General features: G+C 37.8%; 1 protein-coding gene across 12 annotated transcripts in view; it reads right to left on the bottom strand.

Moving 5' to 3' along the window:
- CADPS2 (calcium dependent secretion activator 2) overlaps positions 1-16,112 on the bottom strand; it is a 508,886-nt gene that overhangs the window by 307,376 nt on the left and 185,398 nt on the right. For all 12 annotated transcript variants that reach the window (XR_008574138.1, XR_008574139.1, XR_008574137.1 and 9 more), the window contains exon 9: positions 3,346-3,412. Coding sequence is in view for 8 of the 12 variants with exons in the window: in XM_054803630.1 (XP_054659605.1) it covers positions 3,346-3,412 (67 nt within the window). In the remaining 4 variants the exon portion in view is untranslated. The remainder of the gene's footprint in view (positions 1-3,345; positions 3,413-16,112) is intronic.

Below are 16,112 nucleotides of genomic sequence, written 5' to 3'. Positions count from 1 at the left end.
GCTGGGCTGTGTGTCTTTGTTCATTTTTAACCTCACCTCTATAACAGGACAGAGATTATAAGGCTGTTGATTTTACTTTTTCAAATGTATTTCAAATGCATTCTCTTATTTCAAAGGAACAATTGATAAAAAGATATTCATGTCACAGTCTTACATTTCATCTTTTTGTTGAAAATGAGACATTTTAAAGTCTCTTCACCAAAGAAACAAATAGAAAAACTCCAGAAAACTTTGTTGGGGAAAAAGTCTCAACAAAAGAAATACAGACCTTGCCTCGTTTGTTTACACTTGCAATCTCTTAACCCCTTTTCCTTATGGTTATTGGTGGCTGATATCAGTTACTATAGAGAGAACCACCAGCACAATCTGAAATTACACTTTTTAATATAGATCTATGACTGACTTTAAGTGTATTGTTACTAGTTAATGGAGTTGTAGGTGAGCTTTCCTTAGAATTCAGCAAACTAGTATCAATACTTCATGGAATAATGGGTACTCAAAAGTCAGGACTAGGTACAACACATTCTCAGATAAAACCAGAGGCAAGCCACCGTCTTAAATAGTAATTCTTGACAGGAGAAAAGGGAGACCTCTTCCTAAAACTACATTTACCTGATTTTCATAATTTTCCAGAGGTCCAAACACCTGACTACCAGCCATTCTACTTTGTTACAAAGTGAAAACCACCAGCCTGTGCATGGATGACTGACAGACATCCACAGAAATGTGCACAGGACTTAGGAGCAGCGTCACTAGGGGATGCCGGTTGAACTCGATGATCTTAAAGGTCCTTTCCAGCCTGATTCTATGATTCTGTGTCCCCATGGGGCAGGAAGGCCCTGTGTAACATGCTGGGAGGAACTGTTACCGCAAACCTGACTCTGTGGTCCCTGCTACAGGGTGTCACTGGGCAGCCTGCTGCAGGAGTTCAGCAGCAAGAATTAGCCTGTGTGGTTGGTGTGTTTAGAAAAAAATTATCTATGGAACAAATGACTGACTTTTCAAAACATTAGAACAGATGAAATTAAAATAACAGAAGTGAATCTGCATTCAGATTACTGGAGGAAGATATTATCAGCCAGTAAATGAAGCAAAACACAGATGTCCAGCCGAGGCTTTTTACCTAACACATTATGTCCCTGTCTCTTTCCAGTATGAAATGAATAATCTTTTAGAGAAGTGACTGGATTGTAAAAGGAAGAAAAGCATATATAATGAAGAGGTTAACATTTCCAGACTCTGTAACCTTCCCATAGCATTGAGCTGTTCTTTCAGAAACCACTAACAACTTCTAATATGTGTAGCAGTAACGAACGTGCACATTACTTGCATCACGCTCCTGAAAAATCAACATTATTCATCTAATTTCACACCTGAGTTAAATTTCCAAAGCATGTGTGAATCATATTGATAGCCTCTGTCTTACAACTGAATTTCATGGCCTTAACATTTTACTAATGTAAGGTAAAAGCTAATCTATAGAGGAAAACTCATCGATATGTCAATAATATATCAATAAAACAGACTGATATTCATTACTGAACGCTTATTTCACACGTATTGACTTTAGCTTATAGTCAGTGTATGTATCACGGCTGGACGACATAAATGAGCCAGAGGTGTCCGGACAGTAAATATTGATTTAACACACTATTTTTTATATAGCCTTATTGAGTTGATAGCTGCTGTAAAATGAAATAGATGTCTAAATCCCATCACAGTTGGAAAATTCCTGTAATATTCCCCTCCAGTATTTCAATTTCAGCATAGAAAGCAGAAGATAGTTAAAATTAACTTGGCTGGAATAAACTGGTCTCCCAGGTGGCTCCATATCACACGCACAGAAAGACTATGTGTTTCTTAGGTGTGCGCTTTAAACTCAGATGATGCCTGTGGCTTAAAGGAAGAGAACAAGGTCTGTCTTTGGTGAAAGGGGGGATGTAAGGTAGTAAGAGTGTGAAAGAAAAGCATGAAGGACAAAGGAGCATTCTAGCCTTTCTTTTTCCCTGTAACTTAATTTTCCCCTCACATCCACGCCTTACCAGCTATCCTATATGGAGATCTTCCCAACCTTTATAAATCAATAATGTCACAAAAATTCCTCATCTCTTCACAGAGGACCTTGGTAAAATCAGAACCAAAATAAATCCAGTAGACTTTCCAGAAGATCCTGTTCAACCTCATAAACATTACTCACTGATTATCAATATGGAAGCCAATTCCCATTGGAGCCAGGAAGAACACTGTATGACATAAAGCGTAGCAAGAATAACATGCAAATACTCTCAGCTTTTAACTTTCCTTTAATAAAGACCTTGTTCAGGATTTTCTTTTTTTTACATCCTTACAATTTTCATCATTTAGGAGTAGCAAAGAGTGTGACTGATAGAACGGTAGAGAAAGGAATCAGGCTTTCTGTAAAGCTGTTTTAGAAGCCTTCATTCTTAAAAAAGCCTCATTAACGGGCTTCATCCTTTGTATGACGTTTATGGAGACTCACACTTTAACTTAGTTTTCTGTCAACAAAACAAAGGACACAGAAGAATAGCGTTCTCTGAACCGACTCAGAAGAACATCAAATTTGTAACTGCAATCTGAAGACAAGCACAAACAGAAAATAATGATTTTTCCAAAGACTCAAAAAATCATTCACTTCTCAGTTTTAAACACTCAAGATCTACTTTTCTATTCCTATTCTATTAATCTCATGTTAATGTCACCATTCACTAGCATGTGAAAAGAGTTCTCGGTTTGGACAAAAAGTTCTAAAGTATCAGTCCAGCACATTTTTGTGGCCAAGAACAATTGAGACACTAGATTTTCTGTTACAACTACATAATTTTACCCAATTTAATATTGCAAGGAAGAACAAAAAAATAGCATTGTTCAAAAATATTTATGAAAAAGTTCTTAAGAGTAACTACCATTGTTTAATTTTAAAGGCAGGATTTTTTTTGTTGAGATAGAATAAATGAAACAGTAAGTATAATCCACTTTGTGAAATGTAACTTTATTTTAAATTGAGTGCTGCTAGAAAGCTGTCAACAGAATGTTTCAAGGTCACAATTTGATACAGAAATTTCTAGGTTTCAGTTGAAACATTGCTCAGTGTAGGGACTCATTTATATATATCTGTAAAACTCAGTGACATTTCTGTTTCCTACGTATGTAAATTAAAAAAAAAAACCAAACACAAACCTGGATGTCTCTATGCTGTAAGAAGTTTGGATTAGTGCTGCATATGTTGCCTGAACATACTGATTTACTAATGGCTCCAGAAACCACAGAAAGAAAATTGATAGTCCAAGACTATTTTTTAATGAAATTTCATGGCAGACTACTAACCTGAACAAGAACAAAGTAGCGCTTTTTCCATCGCTTCCAAACCTTCTGTCCTAGAGCGTACAAATATCTGCAAAGGAAATAATAAAGGGAATGTGTTTCCATTAATAAGAAGCATGATATTAAGAGCACCCAGTACAAATGATTGTATTAATTTGTTCTGTGTACTGAGCTGATTCTTCAGTGTTGTCACATCTAAGAAGTGATTTATTTTTTTCTTCTATTTACCCAGACCACGAAAATGCAAAGAGAATTCCTTTCCACTCAAAATAAGACAAAAAGCAGACGGAAAAGATCTCATGTTTGAGAAGACGAACCTGTTTATCACTTATATTTCACCAATTGCCTCTGAAAATAGAAAAAATAGCTTAAAGGTGAACATTTTTGATTACATAGAAATACCAAATATTAGAAAAGTTAAACTGCCCAACATTTTTCCAGAGATTTTGCTAGTGTTTCTCTAGTCTGTGAGAAGTCAGTCACAGTGTCAGTTTGGGAAAATGATCAAATAGCAAAATACCAGCAGACACACAAGATCAAATTTTTTTCCAGAGTAAACTAGAATCTAATTTCCCAAACAGAAGCACTTCACTATAAAGACTCTTGGATTACAAAAGGCTCCTTGTCACCTTGGCAATTTCCAGGCTTTGAATCAGACAATGTGAGCAGGAGTATCAACCAGTGAGATGACAAACCGCTGATGCTGTTTGGTGGTAGAGGAAGCACCCTCATTACTCAAGAAGTTGGAGCAAGTTTTATGGCCTTATAGTGACACTTTTTTCTGTCACTGTGGTCATGTTGCACTGTTGTTAACAAAGAGGAAAAGGAAGAGGATGAGCTGTGGGATTGTAAGCAAAAGCCTATGAGTGGTAAGGATCTGCTGCATAAACCTGACAGGAAAGCAAAGTATTACCTATGAGATGTCCCTTCTGGCTGGCCAGCTTCCATCAAGGGCATCTAGTACAACTAGGTGCCCTAGAGTCAAAGGCAGAACAAAGATGCAAATTGTTCACGCCAATGAATGCTGGCTTCACAGGGCACTCTCCAGAGGATGCTGGTACATACGTTATCGAGAAGTTATAATAACTAGGACTGGAGATGGGTGGTTGGATCGTTGATAGATGGACAGGTGCCTTTTGGTAGGAGGATAGGGTCTGCTGCCCTCTATTTTCTGATCATTACTGGGGCTTTGTTGCCTGGTGGTTTTTAACTCAGTCAAAAAACAGAACAATGAACCAACATCTCATGTGAAACAGGCAAGTAAGACACAGGCAAAACCTTTTTTCCACCTGTCCTGGGCATACACTCAAGGACATTCTTTCCCGCTTTAGGTACCACAAAGAACAAATTTTTGTCTAACATGAATGTTCAGCATAATGCTTATTAACCGTGGTGGTCTGTCAGATTACATTGCAGCTCCCTCATTACTACGACACCAATATCTTGCCTTTCTTGAACTCCTGCTACACCTGTGCTGAAGCTCTGCCTTGCTTGGTTACTCTGGTTTTATTCATATGAGAGGGAGGACAATTGGCTTTGTGTACAGGATTATCATGTGATGCAGCTTTCTTTGAACCGTCCAGATCCTGCCACACTCTTTTTAACTTATAAAATCATAGAATCACGGAGTGGTTTGGGTTGGAAGGGACCTCAAAGATCATCTAGTTCCAACCCTCCTGCCATGGGCAGGGGCACCCTCCACTAGACCAGGTTGCCCAAAGCCCCATCCAACCTGGCCTTCTAGGGATGAGACCTCCACAACTTCTCTGGGAAACCTGTTCCAGTGCCTTACCATTCTCACAGTAAAGAATTTTTTCCCCATATCTAATCTAAATCTACCCTCCTTCATCTTAAGGCCATTGCCCCTTCTCCTATCACTCCATGCCCTTGTAAACAGTCTCTCTCCAGCTTTCATGTAGGCCCCTTCAGGTACTGGAAGGCCGCAATTAGATCTCCCCGGAGCCTTCTCTTCTCCAGGCTGAACAACCCCAACTCTCTCAGCCTGTCCTCATAGCAGAGGTGCTCCAGCCTTCTGATCACCTTTGTGGCCCTCCTCTGGACTCGCTCTAACAGCTCCATGTCCTCCTTATGTTGGGGAACCCAGAGCTGGACACGTAGCACTCGTAGTAGTCACGTGAGCAAGTAGAAGGGAAGAATTAACTTCCCTCGACCTGCTGGTCACACTGGTTTTGATGCAGCCCAGGACACGGTTGGCTTTCTGGGCTGCAAGAGCACATTGCCGGGTCACGTTGAGCTTCTCGTTGACCAACACCCCCAAGTCCTTCTCCTCAGGGCTGCTCTCAATCCATCCTCCACCCAGCTTTTATTTGTGCTTGGGATTGTGCTGACCCATGTGCAGGACCTTGCACTTGGCCTTGCTGAACTTTATGAGGTTTGCACAGGCCCACCTCTCCAGCCTGTCAAGGTCTCTCTGGACAGCATTCCTTCCCTCCAGTGTGTTGACCACACCACAGTACACCACACAGCTTATTATAAATTCAATAAAAAGAAAGGAGGAGTAAGGGTTGTATCAGAAAAGGCACAAAAAAGGGGCCTGTTAGGGTTTATTTGAAAGTTTATAATGTTTTGCAACTAAGGAAGCATTTACCTCACAGAGTGATAGGTGCATATTCCCCCACAAAATATTGACTGTTTTACTTTTCATATATGTTTCAAAAGAGCCAAGCACATTCCCCTAAATCAGAGCTTTACATTCCCCAAAGCACACCACATTGCTATCGCCCTGTTAATCTCTTTACTATTGCCATAGGGTGGAGGGGGAATGACTGATGAATTTCACTCAGCCTTGAAGATTAATGATGGGAGGGAGAAAAGTAAAAGGGTCCACAGGTGGCCTTTGGGCTCGCTGAGTCCTAACCCTGCCCTGTTCTTCACAATGATTCTGCCATCACATCCCTCAGAATATCCAGTAGGTTTCTCTGCTGTATATCGGAGGACAACTGCTCCATGGACTGCGAAGACCAACTGAGAATATACAGTCCTCAAATGCTACAAAAAGATATCCTGACCATGTTCCCACTCCCTTGGCATGTCTTAAATGACTAACAGAGTATTCTTCTTCCTCGAGAATAATCCTGGTATCATCAGCGGCAGTGACCTTATGTTTGAACAGGAACACAGCAGAAGATGAGTAACTCAACTCTAGAAACACCTGGTTTAATTCATTCTTTTTCATTATTAACTGAGCCTCATATAGAAAGGTGCTTTTAAAATAAGAGATCTTAAAATAACATATGCTATCAGAGAAAGAGTTGGTTGCTTTTTATATTACTTCTCACATAAGAAGGAAGAACTATCACAAGTTACAGTAAATTCAAAATTACAAAATAAGAAAGCACACAAAAAAGAAACTAAATAGCAACGTGCACTTATTATTCCTCCTATAAATCACGTCCAACTAAGGTGTTAAATAAGAGCTTCCTTGGGAACAAAGGAGTGGAACATTAACTAGCCATCTTTAAAATCCGCTGGTCTTAGATAAGATTAGGCAACCAAAAAAACAGCATTCATGACACAAAGCTGGGATTTAGTATAGAAGTGCAAAGCCGTATGTTACTTGGTTTTACAAATCACTATAAGCACACAGTTATAATCTTATGTTATTAATCCCTCTTCCAGTCCCATGTCTCATGGTGACAAGTTTTTTTTTTAATGTAGAAAGTTTCAGCCATTGACAGGGGGTATATCCTGTGCTCATCTTAAGTGTGCATGCTCCTGAAAGATGAAAAGATTAATTCTTACTCAAGAATCTAACATTTATACCCAGAAGGAGTCAAATATCCTAGACTCCTAGAATCCTGTTCAAACTTCTCTTTCCATTGAGAAAAATGGGAAGCAAAGGACCTAAGAAACTTGTTAAATTTGGACAGTAATATCTAGGATTTGTAGATACTGCATTTGACATCTGGAACAGAAAAAGTCTACAGAAGCCAGTTTCCAGAATTAAATGACACTTGGGTTTCACAACTGGAGCAGAAAATTAAGAAGTTAACAGATTCAGAAGTGAATGAAGTCCTAGAGCTAAGCTGAAGAAAGTTTTATTTTTAATATGGGGAATTGCATCATTTTTCACAGGTGTCAGGTAAATGTCAGTACCACAAACCAGAGCAGACCCTCATAGTCACCAGCTCACAGAGCTGCAGCCTGCTACTTCTCTACCCATATGTGCATCTCCTTGTATTCACCTACAAGCCTTGCTTACTCCATCCAAAAAAATGTGCACAAGATGCATAGTGTGAATTCTTCAAACTGTTTTAAAAACCCTCAGCAGCCACAAGAAACACACGGCAGCCATTCCTTCAAACACTGTACCTTTCTTTAGGTAAAAAAAAGAAACTGATATTCAGAAGTAGCCAAGTCCATAATCTAAAAATCAACCACACCGTTTGCCACAATTTTTCTCACTCTAATTTGGGTTCCAGAGTTGGATAATCTAAAATAATTCTTGAATTATTACAGTTCAGCCACACACTGAGAAAAAAGATACCAAAATAGTTCCCCTGTATCTGAGCACTGAAATAGTAATTGCTTGTTACTAAATAGATTTATTTTGACTTCTATTCAAGACCATATTTTCAGAGTGTTTAATGAGTAGACTAACAAGAAGTTAGGAAAGATTGGTTTTCTGATGTACATAGAAACAGATATAGATGGCAGACTTCTGTTCTTTAAAACTATATTAATATAATAAATAAGGTATGTATACATAACATCTATATCTGTACATTCGCACATTAAAAAGCATATTTATAGTAGTATGTATACGCTTGGTTGTCTTCTTCAGTGTTTTTATATTACTCACATAATTTCCAGTAATTTAATGCACCTGCTTTTATACAGCACATAGAAAATAGTACCTTGATCAAACACGTTGAGTCATTAAGTGCTACCTCAATGTAAAGATTTTCTAACACAGTTTTGTAGTAATATGAAAATGCAACCAAATGTACAAACCATGCAATCACTTCCCTGAGACTTTTGCTCTTAACAACAGTTCCACAATTTTCTTTTCTTCAACGTTATTTAATACTGCTTGCTTTCCCTTCACTCACTCCCAAATTAAAAAGTAAAAATCGGATTTGTATGAAGTCACAGATTTACCCGATTATACCTCACAATCCTTACAATATGGTAGAAAACTAAACATTTAATATTTAAAGTTAATTTTCCTGGAAAACAAATGAAAATACAAGAAATTACTTTTCCACTACAAAACACAGAAAACACCTGGATAAAAATGTTTGATGCATCATCTTGTCTCAGTCAGTATCATTTTCTCCTCCAGAAACAGAACAAACGAATGGAACAAGCATTTTCTTTAAAAAGTCTGAGCATCGCTTCATTTAAAATACATAAAGGTTGAATATTTTTCAAAGCGCATTTCCTCGCGTTACAAAAATGCAAACCCACATTGCTAAATATTATAGTTCAGTTTCAATTATGTGATGACATACACAGGAAAGAAGATGGCAGCTTATTTGCACTAAGTCCGTGCTGCGAGAGTGCAGGGTTTTACTTTTTGATGAAAAAAATCAGCACTAATGAATAGCTGAAAAACATAATTGAGTGTGGAATACCGGAGCTATTCACTGCTGGAGAAATGAGAAAGGACTTGCTACTTCTACAGAGATCATTTTTAGACCGGCCTTTTTATTCTAAGGAATGAAGCAATCTATCTACATCTTGAATGATAAATTCTCTACTTGTAAAAGGCTTCATTTATCACAAACAATGAAAAAAAAATATAGAAAGAAAAATCAATACGTGTAGCAGTTTAGTCCAGCAAAGGCCTTTCTTAAAGAGAAACCTCAGTCAAGGTTGAAAGAGCAATTAATGCAGTCTCAAAAATCTGGGCCACTCTGATAGAGTTCGGTTAACATGTGGCAGAAGTAATCATCCACTTGTGAAAATGATTTTCAGTTCATTCTCAAACACCTTTCAGACACTCATGATCCCATTTAACTGACAACAATACAGGCTATCTGTGGGCATCATTGCATTCGCTGTGAGAGCCAATGGGGACCAAATGCCCACAGGCACTTTCAGTCATCCCTGCACGCTTGCATAAAAGGAATCTTCCTTGCACCGCATTCCTTCTTTTATTTAACCCCGCAAGATTAAGCCATTTTTTTGTCTTCAGTTGAGGATGAGAGAGAAAACTGATTCAAGACAACAATATGACCTGGGTCATAAGAAACCTAGCTGTAAACATTCTCAGATTCATTTTAGTACTTTCTGTGCTCTCGAGAAAGAGAACTAAATAAGCCTTCAACAGATGGAATGAAAAATATCAGCCTAAACTTCTACTGTAATTATGCCTGCTAAGGATAAAGAAATGTTGAAGGATGTCAAGTAATACAAACACCACAGCCACAGAATACAGTTCCATTTATTCCAATGAGCAAGACACTCGTAATATGAACAGGAAAACATGTGGGTTCCCTCCCCCCCACCCCCAACTTTTCACTTACAGTATAAACGCTTATTGGTATGCTGCAAGATCAGATATCCCTAGATTCTTTAACGGTGATATCTTACTGCACTCCAGAGCGCTTCAACATTTGTGAATATGCATGCCAGTACTTATGGAACCTGTGAAGTAACTGCAATGGCAACTTGAGAATTATTAATCCAATTTATTTCATATCATGAAATCTATTTGGTATGTAAAGTGGGAGTGTTTGTCAAGACAGAAAAGCATCCTGTAGCCTTGAGAGAATTCCAGGCAACAAAAGAATGAAATCCTTCAGATGCAACATAAATGTAGGAAGTGTAGAAAGATTCTAATGTAATCTAATTGTCACATAAGCAGATAATGCAGCACAACTGCAAAACAGCTGGTGCTGAGGAGCAGACATCCACTCCGTGCTTTCTGATGCAGCTTATTTTGGACTAGCTCTAGTCTGAACCCACGGACCAAGTAGCTACCAGTGGTTGCAGCATATACGGGTGCACCCCTGGAGCTCATCTCTTGGTTTCATTTCATCTATAAGGATAACAGTCTGTGAAACACAAACTGCTCCGTGATGTCAAACAAAGCTCGGTAAGCAGAAACAACTAAGAGATTGGTTTTAAAAGTGAAAAATCTGAATTTTAATGCTAATGTTGATGCAGCAGAAAGTTTCAATTGCACTGCTCTCCCCTGAGCACCCAATTTGGCTGTGGAAACAGTTCTTTACATTGCCAGACCTTAAATCAAGTCAGAAGCATCCTGAGCACTCAGAGGCATCTGGGCATCCAGCCTAGACATTGCTCCATGTCACTGGAAGCACACGACACTGCTATTAGATAGAAAACCTGGTGACCCTGTTTCCAGCCAGGTAGTGATATTATTTGTGATCTAGAAAGCCTAAATGGCCAAGGACCTGTTAAAATGAAAAATCTGCTTTTGTTTCTAGGTCATAGGCTGCCACTGATGGAATCAGTCAAAACACCCTGCTCAGTGTCACACTGGTATACAACAAATCAATGAACTAAGCTGCCAACTGAAGAACTCCAATTCTGGAGTCCCACTGTCAAAAATAGCCCATTTTGGGAAGAGTGGCGGAGGCTAGAAAGAGCAGTGAACTCTTTTAGGAATGATACTTGGCTTTGATTATCTCTGGCTGGTTATGTATTTCTTTTCACTGCCTGGAAAGCTACTTTTGAATTGCTATAACTTTAATTTCATAAATAATATAGATCTCAGAAGAGCTAATTCTGTAGTTTTTTAGTAATAAAACATATAAGCAGAACAAGATGCATACATTTCCATCCTAAAGATTGTCAGTTCTAAGTATTTTCATAACATTTAAAATACCCACTAGTGATGAAGACAATAAAGTCTTTATGAATTAGGATAAAGAGGTACATCTGATCTAGCAAAGGCATGAGGAAGTATGTTACATCTGGTATCTCTATTTGTGATTTGCAATGAAGCACAGAAATTATGATAATGAATTAGTCTAGCACTTCCCTTCAATTTGTGCACACAGATGATGTTTATTCAGAATGTTGTGATGTTTCATAACTATTTTTTTAAATTTTGACAGCTGTATTTTATAAAAAATCCCTAAAATAATTCAATTAAAAGCACTATTTTAAATCATCACCAAGTTTTGAAACAAATCAGTTTAACAAGTCCTAACTCACCTATCACTATTTTCTTAATAGGAACATTGCTTGACACTTGAGTAGTGCTTTATAAACTTCAGGTAATTCCTCCTAACGACATGTCCAGTGAGGGAGGTTAGCATTATTACATTAGCCTCCGTGGAAGAGAAACCAAAGCGGAGAAAAGCGAGAACTGTTCAGAACCTGAGGTTCTAGCACAGCAGAGGAAACATTCAGGAAAGCCTCACACCAGCCCTTATCTTCCAGACATTGGAAAATGCATTTCCGAAGCCTGTAAAGCTGTTCAGCCTTTTCACTCCATGTGTCAAAACATGAATAAAAAAATATAAAAGAAAATTGTTCAAAGGGAAACAGAAAATTAAATATGTTTGTCTTGGCAACTCTACTATGCCACTTCCAGTGACCATGTTTCCCTCGTACTTTATATGGATCCAGTGTAAACTACTCGGGGCATATTTCATCTTCAGAGCTTTGCACATTACCCTCTGGCAGCGCCCTTCTGTCTCCACTGGCTGTACCTGATCCCTCCAGCGCCCAGACTCCAAACTTAGGCACTGCAGTTAGTTGCCTGAAAATAGATGAAAAGAAGGAGGTTTCCCTACTTAGGCATCATGAAAAGTAGATAATGTGACATTCACGGAAAATGTTTGTTGTTTGCCGTTTGACAAAAGTACTCATTCTAAAGCACAATTCAGAATAACATATGTGTGTGCTCTTTTCAGTCAGTGCTATGACATAAAGTTTCTGTGGATGCAATGACTGAACTTAGCTAATAATGAACAGAGACGACATTGACTGTAAAGATTTCAAAATGCTTGGCACGCTCGGTAGAAGAAGAATTCTTTTTAGTTGTGCTACTACAGAGCAGCCCAGAATGAAAAGTACTAGAGAACAATTTAAGCAACAGTGGGGAAAATGCAGTTACCTTCTTGGCATTCATATACGATCTTTGAAATAGCAGTCTCTCCCCATGTTGCAGAAATGAAAAAGTTTTTTTATTGGGAATGATATGATTTTCTTCTGGATTAAAATTTTGACACTTCATGCTTTCATACATTGGAAAACTCCATTTTACTCTACGAGACCATGTAAACATTGGAACCTACTTCTCTTTCCATCCAACACACAACAGCAGAAAAACACGTGATGCTGCCTGTTATGGGTGGTGCAGACTGTCTCTGTTGCATCTGTAGCACCTCGGAGGAATGCAGGAACAGTGCCAGACATTAATTTCCATTCTCACACAGCAGTGCAACTGTTGTGGCTTGTTTCCATGAACTCAAATTAGTTACATTTCATTGTGCATTTCAGGCATTCTTGGACAGGATTGTGAAAGAGAAATTCAACTGCATTGAATGTTAGCATATGCAAAGAACCGTGTCTGGCTCAGAAAGTCCTTGCTCTGCAGACACGCGGACTCTGAAAGAGTACTGAGACTACTCTGATAAACTTTCCCAGTCATCTGCTACTGGCCATAGTGGGAGCCATGATACTGGGATTAGGTGAATGTTTGGTCCAAGACAATACGGCTAATCTAACACTCTGATAGAGACCTTCTGCCTGGGAAAACCTACCAGTGCAGAATGACAACTGTACGTGATTCTTTCATCAGAAGTTAGAGTCAAAAAAGTACTTTTATACTCCTGACTGTCTTGTGATGATAATACAGGAGTAAGAACAAGGAAGAAAGCTTTCATAGTATTACCCAGCCAATTAGTTCTCTTAAAATTCCATTTTAAGAAACTTTCCTATACAGAATACACGTAGAATTTTACAGATGCCAAAGAAACAAAAAGACCTCTGACTCCATGTCGCTTTGGCTCTTTTGAAGAAACTTTCTCTATGAAAGAATGTAGAAGTGGCCACCCAAAACCACATTCAGGCCTGTTCCTTGTTCCCAACAGGATGCAGAGGGAAGCAGCAGTTCTACATCCCCAGAATTTTCTCCTACGCTCAGCTATTACTGGCTCTAGGAGTCTCTTTATCTAGAAATGGCGTCTCTGTATTTACTACTTGCTAACGGATTTGTGTTTCAATGAATTTCCATAATGGTTTTCTCGAGCCTTTTACATTTCCAAAATCCACACCTAGCAGCACAGTTCCACACCCCAACTAGTTGTGTCCTGCAGCAGCTCTTTTGGTTCGCTCTGAAACTGCCACCTTCTAGTATTATTTAGCAATTCTCTTGTGGCACTGGAAGAGACAGCTTCCAGTGTCCAATAATTTGCAATAGAACCGTTAACGTGATCGGATGTTTATCCTTGGAAATGCCACACAGAAGCAAACAATCTAAAACTGAATTCTGCAGGAGTTATTCTAGGAAAGAATAGAAATGCATCACCGAGAAATATATCCCTTTTGAGAAACTTACTTCAGTATCCCTTCACTGAACTCAGGATTTTTAACATGGATTAACATCAATAGGAAAAAAAATTCCTAAAGAAATGTTAATATCTTTAAAATAGTTTTGTTTTGGGGGGTGGTTAGACAAAAACAACAAAAAAAGTGATATACAGGAAAGATATAAGCCTATAACAACAGCATGGATTTGCTTTTGTGAAAAGTTCTTTACCATAACAAATAGGTAGAAAATAAAAACATTGAAATGCAGTGTCCCTGCACTAGAGCTACTCAACTGGACCTGATTCGCATTTGGAGCTGTCGAAGTAGGACTTCAGGAACGCAGACGTTACCACCTGTGAGGGAGCATCAGAGACATCTGCTGGGGTCAGCCCATTCCTGCTGCACAGGACTGCTCTGACAAGCAACTCTGTCCCCAAAACAGCAATACTAAAGTGATATTCAACCGTAAAACTGCTGTTACATAAAAATAAAAAAAATCCATAAAATCTAAGAGAAAATATGAGTTGTAACACTGATGAATTGGATGTGAGGGGAGGTTTGAGTAGTTTCTCCTCACTTGAAGTTTTAGAAATACTTTTAAATAGCATTTATTTGTATTTAACACAAAGGGTAAAATGCATTCTATGAGTGTTTTGGTGATCAATTTAAATGGAACAAAAATTGTAATTAATCTTTTTTTTTTGTGTTTGTGTCTGTTTATTTGGACACACATAAAAGGACTAATCTCCTGCTATAACTCAGTGCAGAGCTAGAGAGCTGAGTAGTTCAGTGTCCTGTAAACCTACTGGAATAGTAACCTCCACTCTCCAAATATTTGATTTACCAAAGTCCTATAACAGATTTTATCGGAATTTGCAGAGCTAAATTTGCAACTAGGCTTTAATAACTCCCACGTTAAATATTTTAAAACCTTTTTCTAAAGCAGACTGTATATATACAGAGAAAAACTTTGCATTTATAGCTACTAAGAAGCTACATTTGGAAACTTCTAAAATTAACATGCAATTGCTCAATTGTTTTCTCTCTATTGGCTAGAATCTCAATTACAAGAGCTTTCAGAAAACAATATAAACAATCAAAAGTGAGATTCATTTAGCTGCATTATAACCATGCTCTCATCTTCTCCCTTAATTGAACCATGCTGCCCTCCTGTGGATGTCAGTGTATGGATAAAGCAATGGCTCAGACTAAAAATCTAATTCAAATTGATCCCTGCTACCTGTTTGTGACTGACTTGAAGAGGAAAGAAAATGCCACTGTGTAACCACAAAAAGTGGTTAAATTAAACTTCAAGGCGAGGACAGTGAAGCTTATATTGGAAATAGTTTTAAAAATGAGTATTTTAAAGAGGTAGAATGTCTTCTCATTCCACAAAGCATGTGTATGTGAGAGCACAGAGTCATACATACTAATAATCTATTTATTCTCAAATTAGGGGGAGAACATTCATTGCATTATGACGAGTTACTCCATCCATTGAAGTGTAAACACAGTTGAACACATATATTATAAAGATTATCCAACAACTCAAAAAGCATGGTAATCTTTTGCAAAAGTATCAGTATTTGGCAAACTGAAAAGAAAAAAAAAAAAGGTGCCAAGTAGTGAAACTGTAACTTTTTTTTCCTGGAACAGAGATACCAAATACACCTTGAGGAATTCTTGAGTCAAAAATACATTATGCCTTTAAAGAAAAAGTATCAAAAATGGTTTGGAACAGAAGAATCTAAAACTAAGGAGAGGTATAATAGCTGAAGTGACACAATGCTGCTGTTTTTCTTCTAGACTAAATTTGTAAATGCTGAAAAATTATGCTTCAAGTTTTAATAATAAAGAATGCTTAAAAATACAGTTTTCAAAGAAAGACTAAAATTTCTATAAGCTACAAAAGGTAGAGTGATACTTTCTGATTCTAAAACATAATATTAGGAAGGAAATACTTTTCTTTAGAATCTTTTTTGTCTTTAACTCAGAAATAAAAATGAAACGTGAAATATGAAATTTTAAATCAAGGTACTCCCTGCCAAAATATTTTATATATTATTGAAAAGACTGTGAAACAAATAAAAAGTCTCAGGAAAGCAAAAAAAAACTGTAAAAAATTATTTTGGACAAGACAAGACATTTACTATAGTCACATCCTATTTTGTGCCAATTAGCAAAGTTGCTAACATGCCCTATCAATAAAAAACAATTGACCTAAGTAGTGGGGCTAATTAAAAGATGTAAGATAATTAAATGCTTCTCAATATATAATAAAAAATGATGGCTGA

Source organism: Grus americana, chromosome 1, assembly GCF_028858705.1.
Source record: "Grus americana isolate bGruAme1 chromosome 1, bGruAme1.mat, whole genome shotgun sequence".
Classification (NCBI taxonomy): domain Eukaryota; kingdom Metazoa; phylum Chordata; class Aves; order Gruiformes; family Gruidae; genus Grus; species Grus americana.
This window is presented reverse-complemented; position numbering and strand designations above follow the sequence as displayed.